Source organism: Echeneis naucrates, chromosome 7 (assembly GCF_900963305.1).
Source record: "Echeneis naucrates chromosome 7, fEcheNa1.1, whole genome shotgun sequence".
NCBI lineage: Eukaryota > Metazoa > Chordata > Actinopteri > Carangiformes > Echeneidae > Echeneis > Echeneis naucrates.
In genome coordinates this window covers 9,544,178-9,559,296 of record NC_042517.1, presented here as the reverse complement: position 1 = coordinate 9,559,296, position 15,119 = coordinate 9,544,178, and the positions used below count along the sequence as shown (strand labels likewise).

Sequence of the window (15,119 nt, the reverse complement as noted above, 5' to 3'; positions counted from 1 at the left end):
CAGATGTTTTGGGCTCAATGAAACATGGTGTGCTCAGTGACAAGACACCAAAAGTGAACTTTGATGAGCCTGGTTGATTTTTTTAAGAGCCTCATGGTAAATAATTGATTTATGCAGAAAGTAGATCATGGGCTTGTGCAGCATCGTGAAAATCTGGCAGGGGCCCGTCTCTGAGGAGCCGTTTGATAGGGTTAATCTGTGAGGACAGTCCAAACCCAGGCCTGATGTTGTAGGCACCAAAATGGGACTGCAGGGGGTCGGCTGGTTACAGCGCATGTCACGTAAGCACAGCGTCTCACATTTGAATCTGACTATGGACCTTTGCTGCATGGGCTCAAAGTGGCAAAAACAGTAGTTCCCTGAATGGCCAATTGAGACTGATTCGAAAAATGATTTAAGTCTCCCTTCAGAACAACTGCCTGGGGCATTCATTTTTGTATAACTCACATGTTTAAATATTATTAAGTCATAGTTCATTAATTATTCAATTCAATGATTAATTTTACATAACTGAGGTTGTGCCACTTTGATCAGTGCATTTCCATTGGTCCATGTATCCCTCTCTCACTGTCACTGTCCCACTGTCTTTACTTAAGTCAATACACACTTCAGAGAAATGGGAGGTTTGTGCAAATCATGTCGGGAAAGAAAATTTGATCATTGGGAGTTTTTATTCTGCTTCGCTCTTCACCTTCAGTCTTTGGTTTTTCCCCATGAAATCTCCTTCATCTACCTTTTTGAAGTGCTGTTCCTTTCTTCTCAGTCTTTGTCCCCCTGGGCATTTTGCTGGGATGGATAAAGGAGCGCTGAGCTAACACTGATTGGTGCATCTATGGCCAACACTTCCACAACTTATATTTACAGTTCAAAATAATATAGATTTTTGTTTGGTGCGACATTTTGGTTGCTTCATTGCTTTTCATTAACTGTGAAACTAATAAACAAGCGAATAAGAAGCAGTGACATGAGCATGGCCATTTTCTAATGTGTCATGGCTGATAAAAAAAAGAGTATCATTAATGAATTTGCACACATTTTCACATGCAGTAGTATTATTATGAATTCTCTAAATAATACACAAACCTCTATTTAATCAAATAATGCAACAAGATACAGACAAGATGAGGACTTCCTGCAATCACAGGACACTTTCTAAGAAAAAAATGATTTCCTTGTTAACAAATCAAATTAGCTTTTTTGCATAATAGACATCACCAAATTATCGAAGGGACAATATATAACAATATATAAATGTACTTTTATAGAGAGACATATTTGAGTATGCCATGTCTTCCGGCAAATTTGCATGTTGATAAAGCAGACGTTTTGACAGGGAAACAAATTAGTAAATTCAATAGCAAAATTTTGATTGATAGATTTTTACTTATTCACAACTGTATTTGTATTATTTGTTTAAATAATAGCTTTCCGATTGAATAAAGTGATGAATGAAATAACTTTCCAAATACATTTTGATGGGCCTATTAACCCTTTCTCTGTGTTGTCACATCGCCTCCCACTTCAATCCATGACCACAATGCATTCTGGTTTTGTGCTGATTATGCAAAAGAACAAAACAAGAAATAACAAAGAAATATATGAGGAGATTCTACTATATTTTATTGGGATCAGAAACTAAATCCGTTCCAGCTCTACCTTAATTCATTTTGACTTCTTTGGTTATTTATAGTGTGGAGTCTCGCTCTGGCTGCATATGAAGTTATTTCATGTGGCTTTGTTCATTATTAAACTCTTGAAATCCTCTTTCTGTAGTTTAAATTCAGGTTGCTTTCTGTCTGATATTTCTTTATGTTGGAGTTCTGACCTCCTCGCCAATGATTTTTCTGCTGCTGCCCATGTGACTAAAAATCTGTACAATTAGTTAAGTGCAATGTGCAGGCTCAATACAGTAAAACAAATAAATAAATAAAATCATCCTCTACATGAGCCTTGTACAGACGCAAACCTCAGTCAGCTCTGGGTTCTTTTCATCTCATGCAATTTATCTATCTTCAAGCTTCACACAGGTTTTGAATAGAATATGGCCAGCGCACAGATTTCTGTCAAAGCACTGATTATACACCTTCTGGTATTTTTTCATCCTTGGCAGGGACTGCATTATAATCTGAACAACTAAAGTTTTCTGAACGGTGCGTCATTATGCCTCGTCCACTGTTCTTTCATTCTTCAGACCTTTTCACTATTCCAGTATGTTACAGTATGGAATTCTAAATTTTAACCCCTGGTAAGAAAATCACTAAATGTTCTGAGCACAAATACACAGGATGCTGCTGACCTGCTTGTATAACATGAGGAGGATCCTAATATCCTCATCCTCTCCTTGATTATCCTGAATGATTTTAGGTATAAGTAGAGAAATAATGTTTTTGTAATAATGGAGTTTGCCCGGCTCTGGTTCTCCCATTTTTGCCAGATCCCAACCTGACTGATCTTTAACACTGGCACATTTAGTCTATGTAGTCTAATATTACATTGTGGTCTTCCTGTAAAGACTTTCTATCTAAAAAGCACTGCAGATGGTGAAATGTGCTACAAAGAAAAAAAAATTAAAATACCCAGCTACGCAAAATAACAATAACACAGAAAATGAAATGACAAAATAAATTTGGAGGTGCAGCCTACAACGCCAGTAGCTGTTTTTGTCTGGCTTTGTTTTGATCTGCGCATCTTGAGTTTTTTGTCTGACCAAGTGAAGCAAAATGGAAAATCTACTTGTGACATAACACTTGAGCCACCGTGGAAGCCAGGAGAAAACACGTCACTACCCCCTAAGCTCAGAGGACTAATCGAGGCAGCAACTGGAACGTCCAGGAGAAGCTGAGAACTGTGGACATGGATCTCAACCGATATGTTCAGCTCATTGCTCTGCCCCTGAAACTCACTAACGACTAAGTGACTTATCAAGCTTGAACAAAGACACCTGAACCTCCACAAAAGGCAGGACAATAATTCAATATCAATATATATTGCCATAAGCCATATGTTCATATATATGGCATTGGAATCTTTCATTTTGACCAAAATTTAGATGTGTATCGTTCTATAAATTTTTGCCATGTCGTCCAGCTCGAGTTCCACATAGTTTATACTCAATGTTTTGTAGATGACCTGGTTTAGTTGAACTGAGCTACAACTCATTCGTCCCACTTCATATTTAAAAATGGTGAGAGCTATAGCTGGTCCATTGTTAACATCACATCCTAAGTAATCATAACATCAGAATGTCAGCACTGGATGTCTGGATCAAATCATGTGCAGCATATGAACAGAAAACACACACACTGAGCTCACCAGAATTTCCACCCATAAATGTAATACAGCATTTGTCACCTCTATAAATGAAGTGCTATATATATAGATATATATAGCATATATTATAAAACTATAAATTCTTCTGAGAATTCAGTGGGAATAATATTTTGTGTATATATCTCGTCTGTGGGTGTGTATCTAACTGTCCTTAAGGAACTTTGCGGTCCAAACAGTGCTTTCGATAAAACCTTTCACCCAGTGTGAAACTTTCAGAAGGCAAACACAGTATGAACAGTCTCACCATCACAAGTGGCACTTTTGAGCCACATTCATGCTAAGAGCTACATGGACTATAGTCCCTGTCGAAGCACTTAGATGAGCCTTGAAACACGAGGCTTATGGAAATACGGCATGAATGATCTCACTGTGAGGAAACAGCGCTGGGAAAAAGGTTGGTAATGGAAAAAAGTTTAATCATAACAACAATGCGTCTTTCCAGATGTTGCAGCAGAACGTCAATACACAACTGGCCTTGATTAGTGACAGCCCGATGTGTGTTACCGTTTGCTAGCCCAAATTAACAAAAGGAATGTCTGAGATTGAATTTATAGATGGCTGAGTTTTTCCACATTATCATGTCATCAGGTTTTTAAGAGAGTGCAATTCATGAGTGGGAAAAGAGCAGTTCAGTGGAAGGTCAACATTCTGCAGCACTGACAGCGTTACCTGATTTTTAGAGGTACACTACAGACATCTTCATCTATCAGTAACTTGTGCTCTGAGCGGATTGTTTGCGTCTTGCTCACCTTTACTGATCTTACGATGGAAGTTTATGGGGCCCACAGAGGCAGTGACGACATTGGTTTGGCAGTGGCGAGTGGCAACGATGCCGGCGACATCATCCATCAGCTTCATGGTCCTACCTGTCAGGCAGACAGGTTGACTTTATTAAGAGACACAGTAACACTTAGCCAGAAGATTAATAAATGTTAATCTAGTTATTAAATTGGAGAGATTCTCGGTGATGTTTGACACAACTTGACATTGATGAGATAGTTTGAAGTAAAAGCTAATAGGTTTCCTGATCCAGTTGCTACTTAACTATGAGAAATGTGGTCTGTACCTTTAAACTATGTATGATGATGATAATGATGGTGAATGAATTCTTGACACTGCAGATTGCCATACTTCTTAAGCCTGTTACTCTCTCAGGTGATTTTAAAAAGGGGAGCTGATGTCTTGAATTGAATTGTATAATCCATTATCAAATAAATAAATAAATAAATACATACATACATACATAAATAAAAACGACTAAACAAACAAAAAAAAAACCTATTTTAAAACACACGTAGAAGATGGGAAAGGGGCAAAAGGATGTTTGACAAAATTATGACTGTGAACGTGTCAGTACTAATCTCAGTGAGGAATATGACACAAAATAACACAAAATCCATTACAAACTAAATCTTTTCTGAAGGACAACTTCTATGGGAGCTTCAGCAAGAAGCAAATACTTCCTAAAATAAATTGGAAAATCAGTCATTAACTTTAACCAACCAGGAGCCTATTGGTTGCCTACATAAAGAGAAGCATAGCTGCACTGATGTCATCCATGAATTTCTATTTACCATGAAGACTCCAAATCCTGTTTTCTGTGTCAGATAAAACTCCAAACATTAAGCTGTCACCTTTAAACCTACATGCGAGTAGCTGATACTGAAAGACAGATGTTGGGTTTCACTTTTACAATGACCACTCTTGGTGAACACGTCCATCAAGGAAACCATCATTAAAACTTACAAAGCACTTTTCTGCACTAAAAGCTTGAAAATGAGTTGAAGTGTAAGAAAACACTTTGAGCAGGAAATCAAATGCAGATTATAATACGGCTGAAATAAACTCCATTAGACTGTGACACACAGAGTCTTTTCAGCTTGTCATGTGTGAAATAAACAGTTATTTGTGGGTTTCACACAGAAAATGGGACATCTTGGGTGGGTTGTACATGAGAAAACAGGAGAAGAGTGTCAGCATCTGTTTCTCATCCCTGAGAACGTGTGTGTGTGTGTGTGTGTGTGTGTGTGTGTGTGTGTGTGTGTGTGTGTTTATGAATGTATTACACATTTAAAGATACTCAGACTCTTCCCTGTCTCTCCAGTTGCCCAAGTCATTTCCTTTGGGCCCCTTATTCTATCTCTTATGCTACAGAAATTCAATAAGTCTGCCTGCTGATGGCTGTTAGGGAAAAAAAAGGCTTTTATCATCAGATTTATTTATGACAGCCCAATGTGTGGGAGTACGAACAGAATGTGCTGCTCACTCCCAAATGCAGTGGACCTGCTGAGTTGATTAAGAATTAAAAATGCAATTACTTTAGCATTTTCTATCCAAAATTGTTAGGGCATCATAACAAATTGTATTAATGTGCACGAAGGCTGGCTGAAAGTAATGTGAGATTGTGACGGCACTCATTGTCTTTACCACCATTGCCATAGTTATAGTCCTGTCCATCCATCTATGTATCCAACTTTGCAAAACAATGGAAAAGTTGATTGATAATGTCAATCTTAAAAACCACTGTTGTTCTGACACAGTCAGATGGTACATGTTCCCTTGATTAAAACTGCAAAGAGCCCTTCTCACACGCTCATACACTGATGGAGCAGCCATCAGGGCCAATTTAGGTCCAGGTTCATGTTCTTCGACTGGAGGAGGCAGGGACCAGGCTGCCGTTGACACAGGTGACAGCAGCATGTCAGCTATGAGTGGGTAAGGGAATATCTTGTTTTCTTCCTTAAGTTAGTAGCGGAGCCTTTCCAAACCCATCTTTTCTCCCTCTCTCTCACGTCTCCACTTTTTGTGAAGATCTATGATGTGAAAATTGATGGGCTCTCACTGAGGATTTGAAATTTCCCCCGGGCACAAGTCACAGCAGGTTGCTGCTATTCAAAGCCTGGAGTGGTCGTGTCTAACACTTCATGGAGACCATGACCTGATGAGATGTTCAAGGGACAATAAACAATAAACACCTTATTACACTAAAGTAAATCTAAAATTTCAGTCAAATTTGAAGACTGACTCTTTGTTACAGAAATTTCCTCACAGCTAAATACTCCATGCTATTTGAAATTTGTGAATGAAATGACTTGTAAAACTTGATCTAATATGTCTCAAAAAAAGTTAGTCTACCTGAAAGCAGCATTGTTCTGCTGCCGGGAGAGCTTGTTTTTAGAAATAAAATGTTCAAAAACGGGGAAGCACGGAAGCATAGTGATTTGTGCTGCTCCCTCACAACAAGAAGGTTGCTGGTTCGATTCTGTGTGGAGTTTGCATGTTCTCCCCGTGCCTGCGTGGGTTTCTTCCCACCGTCCAAAGACATCATGTTTGGGTTAACTGGTGACTCTAAATTGCCTGTAGGTCTGAGTGGTTGTTGGTCCCTGTCTGTCTCTGTGTGTAGGACTGGCGACCTATCCTGTCCATCAAGACCCAAAAACAAACAAACATGGTTTCTCTCCCTCCTTCTCCTGCGAGATCTGCCTCAATGTACATATTTTTTTTGGCATTTTTGATGAATGAATCAAAATGCAATTGAAACCTCTTTGGTATAAAAAGACTTGATTGCAGGGTGCATGCTGTTGCACATTTAAAAGCCCCTGATTGGTCCATATTTCAAGGAAAATCTGTTGTCGTGAAATTTGCTTCTCTTAAAATAATTACCATCCTTTTAAATCATCCCTTAAAGAAAAACTGCTGAACCTAAATAAGAGCCAAACAAAGGAACACACCAATAACTAGATAACAAATGAAATCTGAAAGTTCATTCAGAAGCTGTCTTGAACCCACAGCAGAGCTACTTTTAGTAGCAGGACTCTACTCCAGTGATAAACGCCAGTGATTCTAAAAATGAAGTGACCCTACATTTTTAAGATTTAACCCTACATTTTTCATATTTCTAATCTAATATTCCAACTGTGACTATTTACTGATAAGAATTAGATGACTTTTGATATATGTTTATTCTGTTTTTCTGTAAAGGTCTTTTGCATGGTCACCCGAGGAAAGTAAGGGAATCATAAGGGACGAGAGAAAGCACCACTCAGCATGGTATGATATGAAAGAAATGCTAATGTTTTAAAGCAGTCAAGAAAATGATTTAATGGCATGACATGGACTCTAACTTTGTTAGAAACAAATAAATAAAACTGCATGGAGGACTCCTGAGAGATGCTAAGACTGAGTGGAGCAGAGAGAACTGGGCTCCTTTGGTCTTCTTCCCCAGCTCCCCAGTTTGCACAGATTTTAAAAATCTTAAAATTGAAAAAATGAGTTTGGTGGGTGTAGGGGGATAATTGCACTCTCACTCTTCACTTTACCACATTTCCTGAGAGTCTTCCTATGACTTAAAAGTAGCTATGAGTGGCTAAAAATGAGCAAGTTTAGGTTTCAAAAATGCTTATTATGTTATTTTACCAGAGTTAGCTCTAATGGCAGAGATGAGTGTGTTGGAGAAAGCTTCAGCAATTTCCCAAAATGGTTCATTAGCATTAGTATTGTCAGAAGCAAGCTCCCCATATGGATCCAGGGGAAATGAAGGAAAACGCAGATGTGGTGTCTGAATTTGACACACACCATCCTGTAACTCCAGACCTCAGTCATGACAAAACCCTTTCAACAGTAACCGCAATGTGCATGACCTTTGCTAACCATAATCTACCTTTACTCTTTGTTTCCCTGACTTGAAGTCCTTTTAATCTCTAAAAGCACAATTTTTTTTAATATTAATATTACTGCTGTCTGGTTTGGTTTCAATCAACCGTCTTTCAAGCAGCAGGCAGCCATAAGTTTACCTGGTGCAGCGGAGAAATCTGTGACTAAAATCCTGAGGCAATCAGGTTGAGAACTGCACTGTCCTTGAGTACCAAAGATGCTTGTCTTTATTAATCTCTCACCATCAGTGGAACTGTAATTTCAACTCCTGCAGAATGCACTTTCCTTGTACAGTCGATATAAAAGGTTTAAACAAGGCTCAATGTGAGACTACAAATGAGGACAAGCGAGGCCAAGACAGCCCTGGGCCTGGCGTTACACATTCACAGGGTGACATGGCACACTATGACTCTCCATTTGCCGTGGGGTGGAAATGCGAAAGGCAGAATGTGGGGGTGGGTGGAGTGGGTTGCAGTGGGGTCGGGTGGGGGGAGGGGGTGTGGTGGAGGGGTTATAGAGATGGTGTGTGAAGACAAAAGACAGCTCACTCCAAATGGGGCAAAGGGGCAATTAGTAACCATGTCCCTAGTACAGCGCAGTTTGCCAAGGGGCAGAGTACCTCTCTGATTAGATCCCTTGTGAGGATCTCCCTAAATCTCCACACACAACGGCATCTATCAGTAAAAGGCATGAGAACAATGAGGAGAGTCTGCCAGGCAGCTCCTGTCACCCATCCACAAACTTCAAGCCTTTCTAAGTGGAAACGGCTCAGGCACAGTTCACAGTAGAGTGTGTAAGAGTGTGTGTGGCTTGAGCCTTCCTCCTTCTCTTTGTCCCGTTCTTCCCCCTTGTCCATGTCCTTGCCCCCCGGCTGCCTTTATCTAACACTGACAATTCTCCGTCTCCCTCTGTCCCTCTCATCGCTTCCCAATGAGTGCTTTAATCATGGACAATATCAAATGGCTCAAACTGCCTGCTAATGAGCTGTTACTATAGAAACAGCTCTACTTAACATTACAGCCGTGCAGCAGCCCACTCACATCTTCTTGTAAAGTCCCATAAGCTGCAATTTTCTATATTTTACACTTCCAGCTGCGGTGAGCTTTATTATACTTTACAATATCAGCAGATTACTGGAAAATCACTGAGATGTGCCTTCTATGGGTCCTCTGTCAGAAAGAGCACTGAGATAACACTATGATGGTAAAAGTCATCAGCTCCTAGAGATGAGCTTCCAGTTTGTAATAAATATGTAATTACCGTTATCACCACTGAAACATCTTCTCTTTGATTAACAGTTGGATCATTTTAGTGACAGCATGGGTGTTTTGTCCTCATTTCTATTTATAATCACATTTTTGGGACTGTGTATTTTTGCACTTTCAGTTTGACTTAGTTGTCTCTAAAAACTGTTCTCTTACTCTCACCAAAGTAATACACACCCTTAATCTATAAATATTAGTGACACATGATCACATTAAATTGAAATAACTTGCCAAAGATGAACTGTTCATCTGTGTACTTCAGTTGAGCATCACTGGTGGGTTCTTAGCACCCCTCAGTCAATCAGCAGTGACAGACAACTGGCAGCGCGTTTGAATTGCTTAAACGTGTCTATTTCATTTCTACATTTCTTCCTCCTTCCACCCACAGACCGCTACACACAGGCCTTATTATACCAGAGTACAGATTGCTGTGCTCAATCAATTTGATCCTGGGAGTTATAGTTGGATCCTTTTCCCCCTTGATTGATTTTATGTCAGTGTCTTGCACAGGGGCTGTCAACCTTCAGCATTAAAAGAGCCATTTGAGGGAGATTCCCACCAAATAAAACCCACCTGGAGCCACAAAAACTATTTGACCACTATAATGAAGATAGTTTCATTAGAGTCATGTTATTTCAATAAGAACTGTAGTTTGTTGGAGCATTTATGAAATAAAAGAACTATGTTCTGTTTTCCTCAGAAACCTTCCTTTTTTTGGATGTCTCCATGGTTAGTTTAATGCTCAAAATAAGTCACCTGGCTGTCAGCAACAGGTGACCCACACAAGGTGGGATGCATATTTTGATCAACAAAATATATATAGAAAAAACCTTTTATTTCAATGTTACAAGACCAACTAAATCTCCAGAATCATAACTATTCCATTGAAGAAAAAAAAAACTAAATAGAACAAAATATATTCAAATTAAATTGCCATTATTTATTCACATTATTTTCTCAAAGCCACGGGGAGCCACTGCAGAGGGATGAAAGAGTTGCATGCAGCTCAGGAGCCGCAGGTTGCCGACCCCTCGTCTAGCAGAAGTAAACAACCTCTGTGTTCAGTTAATGGCTGGTTTGAAGATGGTGAGACTGCTGGGTTTTTGGTCCAGTTCATTAAAGAGCAATTCACTCAGTTGAAACCATATTCAACTTTCCACACTCATTTCACTTCATTATAATTAAATCACTTTTTCTTTCTTTTTTAGTTAGTTCACTTTGTAACTTTGATTTATTTTCTAAAAATATCAGCTTCCCATTGGGGTTAATAAAGCCCTCTGTAAATCTATGAGCACCAGGAGAACAGACTGTAGATTAAAGTGGATGTAGACTGAAAAGTGAAGCCAAAACTGAAGAACCTTAAAACTGCAGCCTGTCTAATGACCCCACTGGCTGTATGAAGAAGTACGACTGGAATGGTTTTATAATGGGTTTATGGTTTCAATCACTAGGTTCAAGTCTTCAACACATTTTTTAATGATGGCCACATTTAGAGTAAAACAGACCATAAAGCAGGTAATGCATTAGGGCGTGACTGCCATGTGATCGACTCTACAACCCTATCAGGTTATTTCTGAGTTCATGTTGGTTTTGAAGGAGAGACAGAAGCCAAAATACAGGAAGCAATCCACTTACTCCACACATAGGTCAGTCACACAGGCTCCAGTGGGCATTTCCCTGTCTCCCTGAATTCCTCTGTCTCAGGCAGTGACTTGTTTATATTCTGACTGAGGACAGATGTGAGTCAAGGAGAGGTAATATATGGAGCCACAGTGAAGCAAGCTCAGTTCTGACACACACACACACACACACACACACACACAAGAGAAAGTATGTATAGCTTAAAATTCAGTTGACTAATAAATAAAAATAATAACATCCATCAAAGTTTATCTTGTTTCAGAGAATTTTTTTTCCTTATGATCTATTAGTTTTGATCAGATGCAGCAGTGCCAGCCTGTGGCAGTCAACTAAGGTCTCCATGAAAACAGGCAATACACTTCCTTACAAGTGGGGAGAGAGGAGAGCGATCAGGAACAAAGGAAGTGAGTCCATGAGATAATGAAGAGAGGTCATAAAGGAAGGAACAAAGAAAAAGAAAAGAAAGAAACTTGTGTCGGTGGACACTGTGTTGGGCTTGAATGAATGTTTCTGATTTTCCTTCTCTTAGATTTAGAAAATATCATTCCCCCTGGTGTCATCTTGGTCAGTTCCTTCTGCAAAAACAGCTTTGATTGATTTATAAATCCTATTAAAACTTAAATTTTTGCCAGAGGCTACAGTCCACCACCCAAAACTATCTTCTCATGTACTCACTCACGCATTGAAATATTACATTGAAAACCCGTGACTGTAGAAAATCTCTATTGCACAGGATCATCACAGAGGTCATCGTTTTTCACAATGATTGTTTCCTGAGAAGAGAGCAGAAATCCAACTTAAATAGCAAAACTTCAATAACCATATCAGAACTATATATAATTGTAATTAATAGGGTGGTAAAGTCTGTTCATGCCAACCAATTGAAAAATGACTAGCTAAATTAGGAATATGATGCTCCCCGTGGCAGTATAGGATTGCAATTACCTAATTAATCCTAACCAAGTAAAATGCATTAACATTACATAAATATATTGCATAGCACTCGCTCACATACTCAAAGCACAATAAAAATGCTTAAAAACAAACATGCCAAGAAACACAGTATACACACTGTGTTTAGAGATACAGTATTTCCACTGCTCATCATCTCAAACTCTCCGCCTTAAAAAACCTTAAAGATTCTTCCTAAAAAATTAACAAACATTTTGATTTCAGATGCTCAGGTTTTTGAGGATGAGCATTTAGCCTTCTTGGGCTCCTGCTGTAATCCAAAGAGGAGACACTAGGTAAATAACTCATTGTCATGGAGAAGTCAGTTCTGAGCGAGAAAGAGTAAGACAGACAGAGAGAGAGAGAGAGAGAGAGAGTTCCCTGGCTGCCTAACCTGACACAGTCATGCAAACAAAATAAGTGTAGTGAATGCATCAGCAGCGAACAACAGGGAACATTGCCTGATAAACAATGGCATGTACAGAGAGAGCAGTGGTCTGTGTGTGTGTGTGTGTGTGTGTGTGTGTGTCTTCTAAATGACCTGCATTCTTGTTCCACATTTGAGTCTTAATTGGACAGATTTCTCAGTGAGTTCTTCAAATTAAATAGCCAACTATGACACATGCTGCATTTACCTGTCCCACTCTCCTCCTCCTCCTCCTCCTCCTCCTCGTCCTCCTTTCCTTCCCCTGCTCTATTACGTTCCCTCTCTTACTTGGTCAACATCTCCCTTCTGTTTTTCTTCCTCACTATCTGGTGTCTCTCTGATGGCCTCTTTACATAGGTGACCTCAATAGAAATGGCAGCACGAGTTAGGAACATCCTGCCAGAAACAATGTACCTCGACTGATAAAAAGCATCTGTTCTGTGCTGATAAAAGTTGGGATTGGCTACAGATACCGTCAGAATGGTTTCTAAGCAGGGTTTGCTTTTTAATGTTGTTTGGGACATCAGATAATCAAGTTTATTTGGCCACGGTATGGTTGAGCCATCATATATGGATATGTACTTCACTGCTGTCATTCACTGCTTTATCTTGCTTTTAATCCTAGTTTGATCACTGCTGTCTTATTTTTTCTTATGTTTTTTTGTGTGTGTTTGTGGTTGTTTTTATTTATTTATTTATTTTTTCAGGAATCTGGCTCGGATCCAGTTGAGAAAATCGCCAAAGGAGAAACAACAAAAGCAGAGAAAAAAATATCACATTTGCAAAAAAGACTGAATATGTGAAGCAAGCATCCCCCGAATGTTTGTGAGATAGAGGCAAGACAATAGGCCCAACTTTAACACGGGGAAAGCAACAAATGATTGAGGAACCATTTAAACATTTGGGTCGACCAGGTCTGTAAACAAAGTACAATAAATGTTCTGTTACAGCGGCTTCTAGTTTCCATTTGCTGTTCCAGTTGTCTGTTCTCTGCTTTGTCCATTACAGCCATGCTCACAACAGCACAGAAGGCTGTCAATGCAAAGTGACACAGAACTACAGGAGTGTGAGCGGTTTGTTCAGCAACACAGCAGAAAACAAACATTACAGAACCGAAAAACCATTTCTATGCTTTCCTCCCCTAACCATTCACATAAGGGAACATTAGCATTAAAAGCCCTGAAGGATGTTTTACTTCTGAGTGTTTCTTCCTCTGTGCCTCTGCTGTGTCACCACAGGAGACACTGCTCCAACATACAGTCTGCGTTTAATGCCAAAGGCTATAAAAGTTGGATCAAGCAGGAATAAACAAAACAATGTAAAGATGAAAACATATGTGAATGTGAACTGTGTACTTGCATATGCTTGTGTGTGTGTCTGTGTAATTATGAAATGTTAAATCACTCATTGCAGATTTTAGCCTTAATCTCCTCAGTTTGTCTTTTCTCTCCTCATTCTCTGTATCAACACCTATTACTTCCCAAGCCCCCCCTGCTGTAGGTGTCTCTGTGTCATCCTCGCCCACTGCAGGGTTTCCATATCGTCTGGCGTGGCTTGAAAACCAAACAGTGAAGCTGTTTATAGCTCTTTGTGTTACACGTGCCAATAAAAAGAAATCTGACAGATCCTGGAGACTAAGTGTCAGAGGGTGACTTGGAAACACTGAGCGCTGAGCAGTTCGTCAGCAATTGTTCACACCGGATCAATCACACTGCAGTCGCACACTTCGAACAAACCAAAGCAGATATAAAATTATGCAGTGGACTGAACTGAATATAATGGAAATTCACATCACTATACTACAATGTAATATATACATTATTAGTTTTTTTATATGTCTGTCTTTGATCTACACATTGTGTAATTTAGATTTAATCTAATTTTAAAGCGATTACAGCTGAAACAGCCAGTGAATTATGTTGGAAACACAAAAGGAAAATAATACATGTAGCCATCCCAAGACACTCATGTTTCACAGCACACCTGCAGATATACTGCTTGTACAAAAAATTATGTTCAATTAAAGTGAATAATTGTTTGAATTAATTCATATGGTTTTTAGAAATTAGTTTCTGACAACCACATGGCAGAAAGGTGCCTGTTAACAATTGATATGCAGCAGGAACAGAGCAGATTGAGCTTCCGGTTAATTCTAAATATAATTTGGGTAGTCACTGCTCGACAGCTCTGGTTTTCTCACCAGCATGTGAGAAAGACGTAGAATTGTAGGTTTTCAACTGCTGTAGATTCAGTGAGTTCAGCACTGTGTGACTCCTCAAGCTGCAGGTTTCCAACTCATAATATCAAAAGATTTGCATAATTGGCCTATAAAGCCTACTCATTTTTCTCAGCAAATTGTTATGGGCCGACTCTGGAGCTGACCTAAAGACCAGATCTACCTACAATGTGGAAATGCAGTTGCAGTTGGACTCACCTCCGGGAACATAGCTGTGTTGTGTGCAGTCAGACGGCCCAACAAGGTGGATCAGGCTTGACTGACTGAAACCAACAGTGTACTTTTCTGCAATCCAAAAGCACGCATACAAAACAGGAGAACTGTAAATACATTTTTGCAGGAAAAAGACAAATTCTAGTGTGTATTTGTCACTGCAGTGGCCTGAAATACAACCTGCTGAGCAAGTTTGCACACCTTTTGCTGGATCATCTTTGGTGACGCAAACACAAGACATAACTGGCCGATGTCATTTATATTTTGGAATAAGCAAAAATCAATAGAAAAATCTAATCTGAAAGTCCAAATGAAGCCAAACATCAACATCAAGTTGTAAAAGTGTCTTATGGAAATAGACATAGTGATGTGAGCCATGTTTTGTTGTTCTGTTGCACTTCCG

At 39.3% G+C, this 15,119-nt stretch overlaps 1 protein-coding gene across 2 annotated transcripts in view; it reads right to left on the bottom strand.

Annotated features, from left to right (window-relative positions):
* The window catches only part of acot7 (acyl-CoA thioesterase 7), a 39,598-nt gene that overhangs the window by 12,316 nt on the left and 12,163 nt on the right, over positions 1–15,119 (bottom strand). The window contains exons 6-7 of one of the 2 annotated variants that reach the window (XM_029507424.1): positions 14,698–14,788; positions 4,080–4,192 (exon numbers count right to left, since the gene is read on the bottom strand). In XM_029507424.1, coding sequence (XP_029363284.1) covers positions 4,080–4,192; positions 14,698–14,788 — 204 coding nt within the window. Of the gene's footprint in view, positions 1–4,079; positions 4,197–14,697; positions 14,789–15,119 lie in introns of both variants that reach the window. The other variant, XM_029507423.1, reaches the window with a different exon arrangement.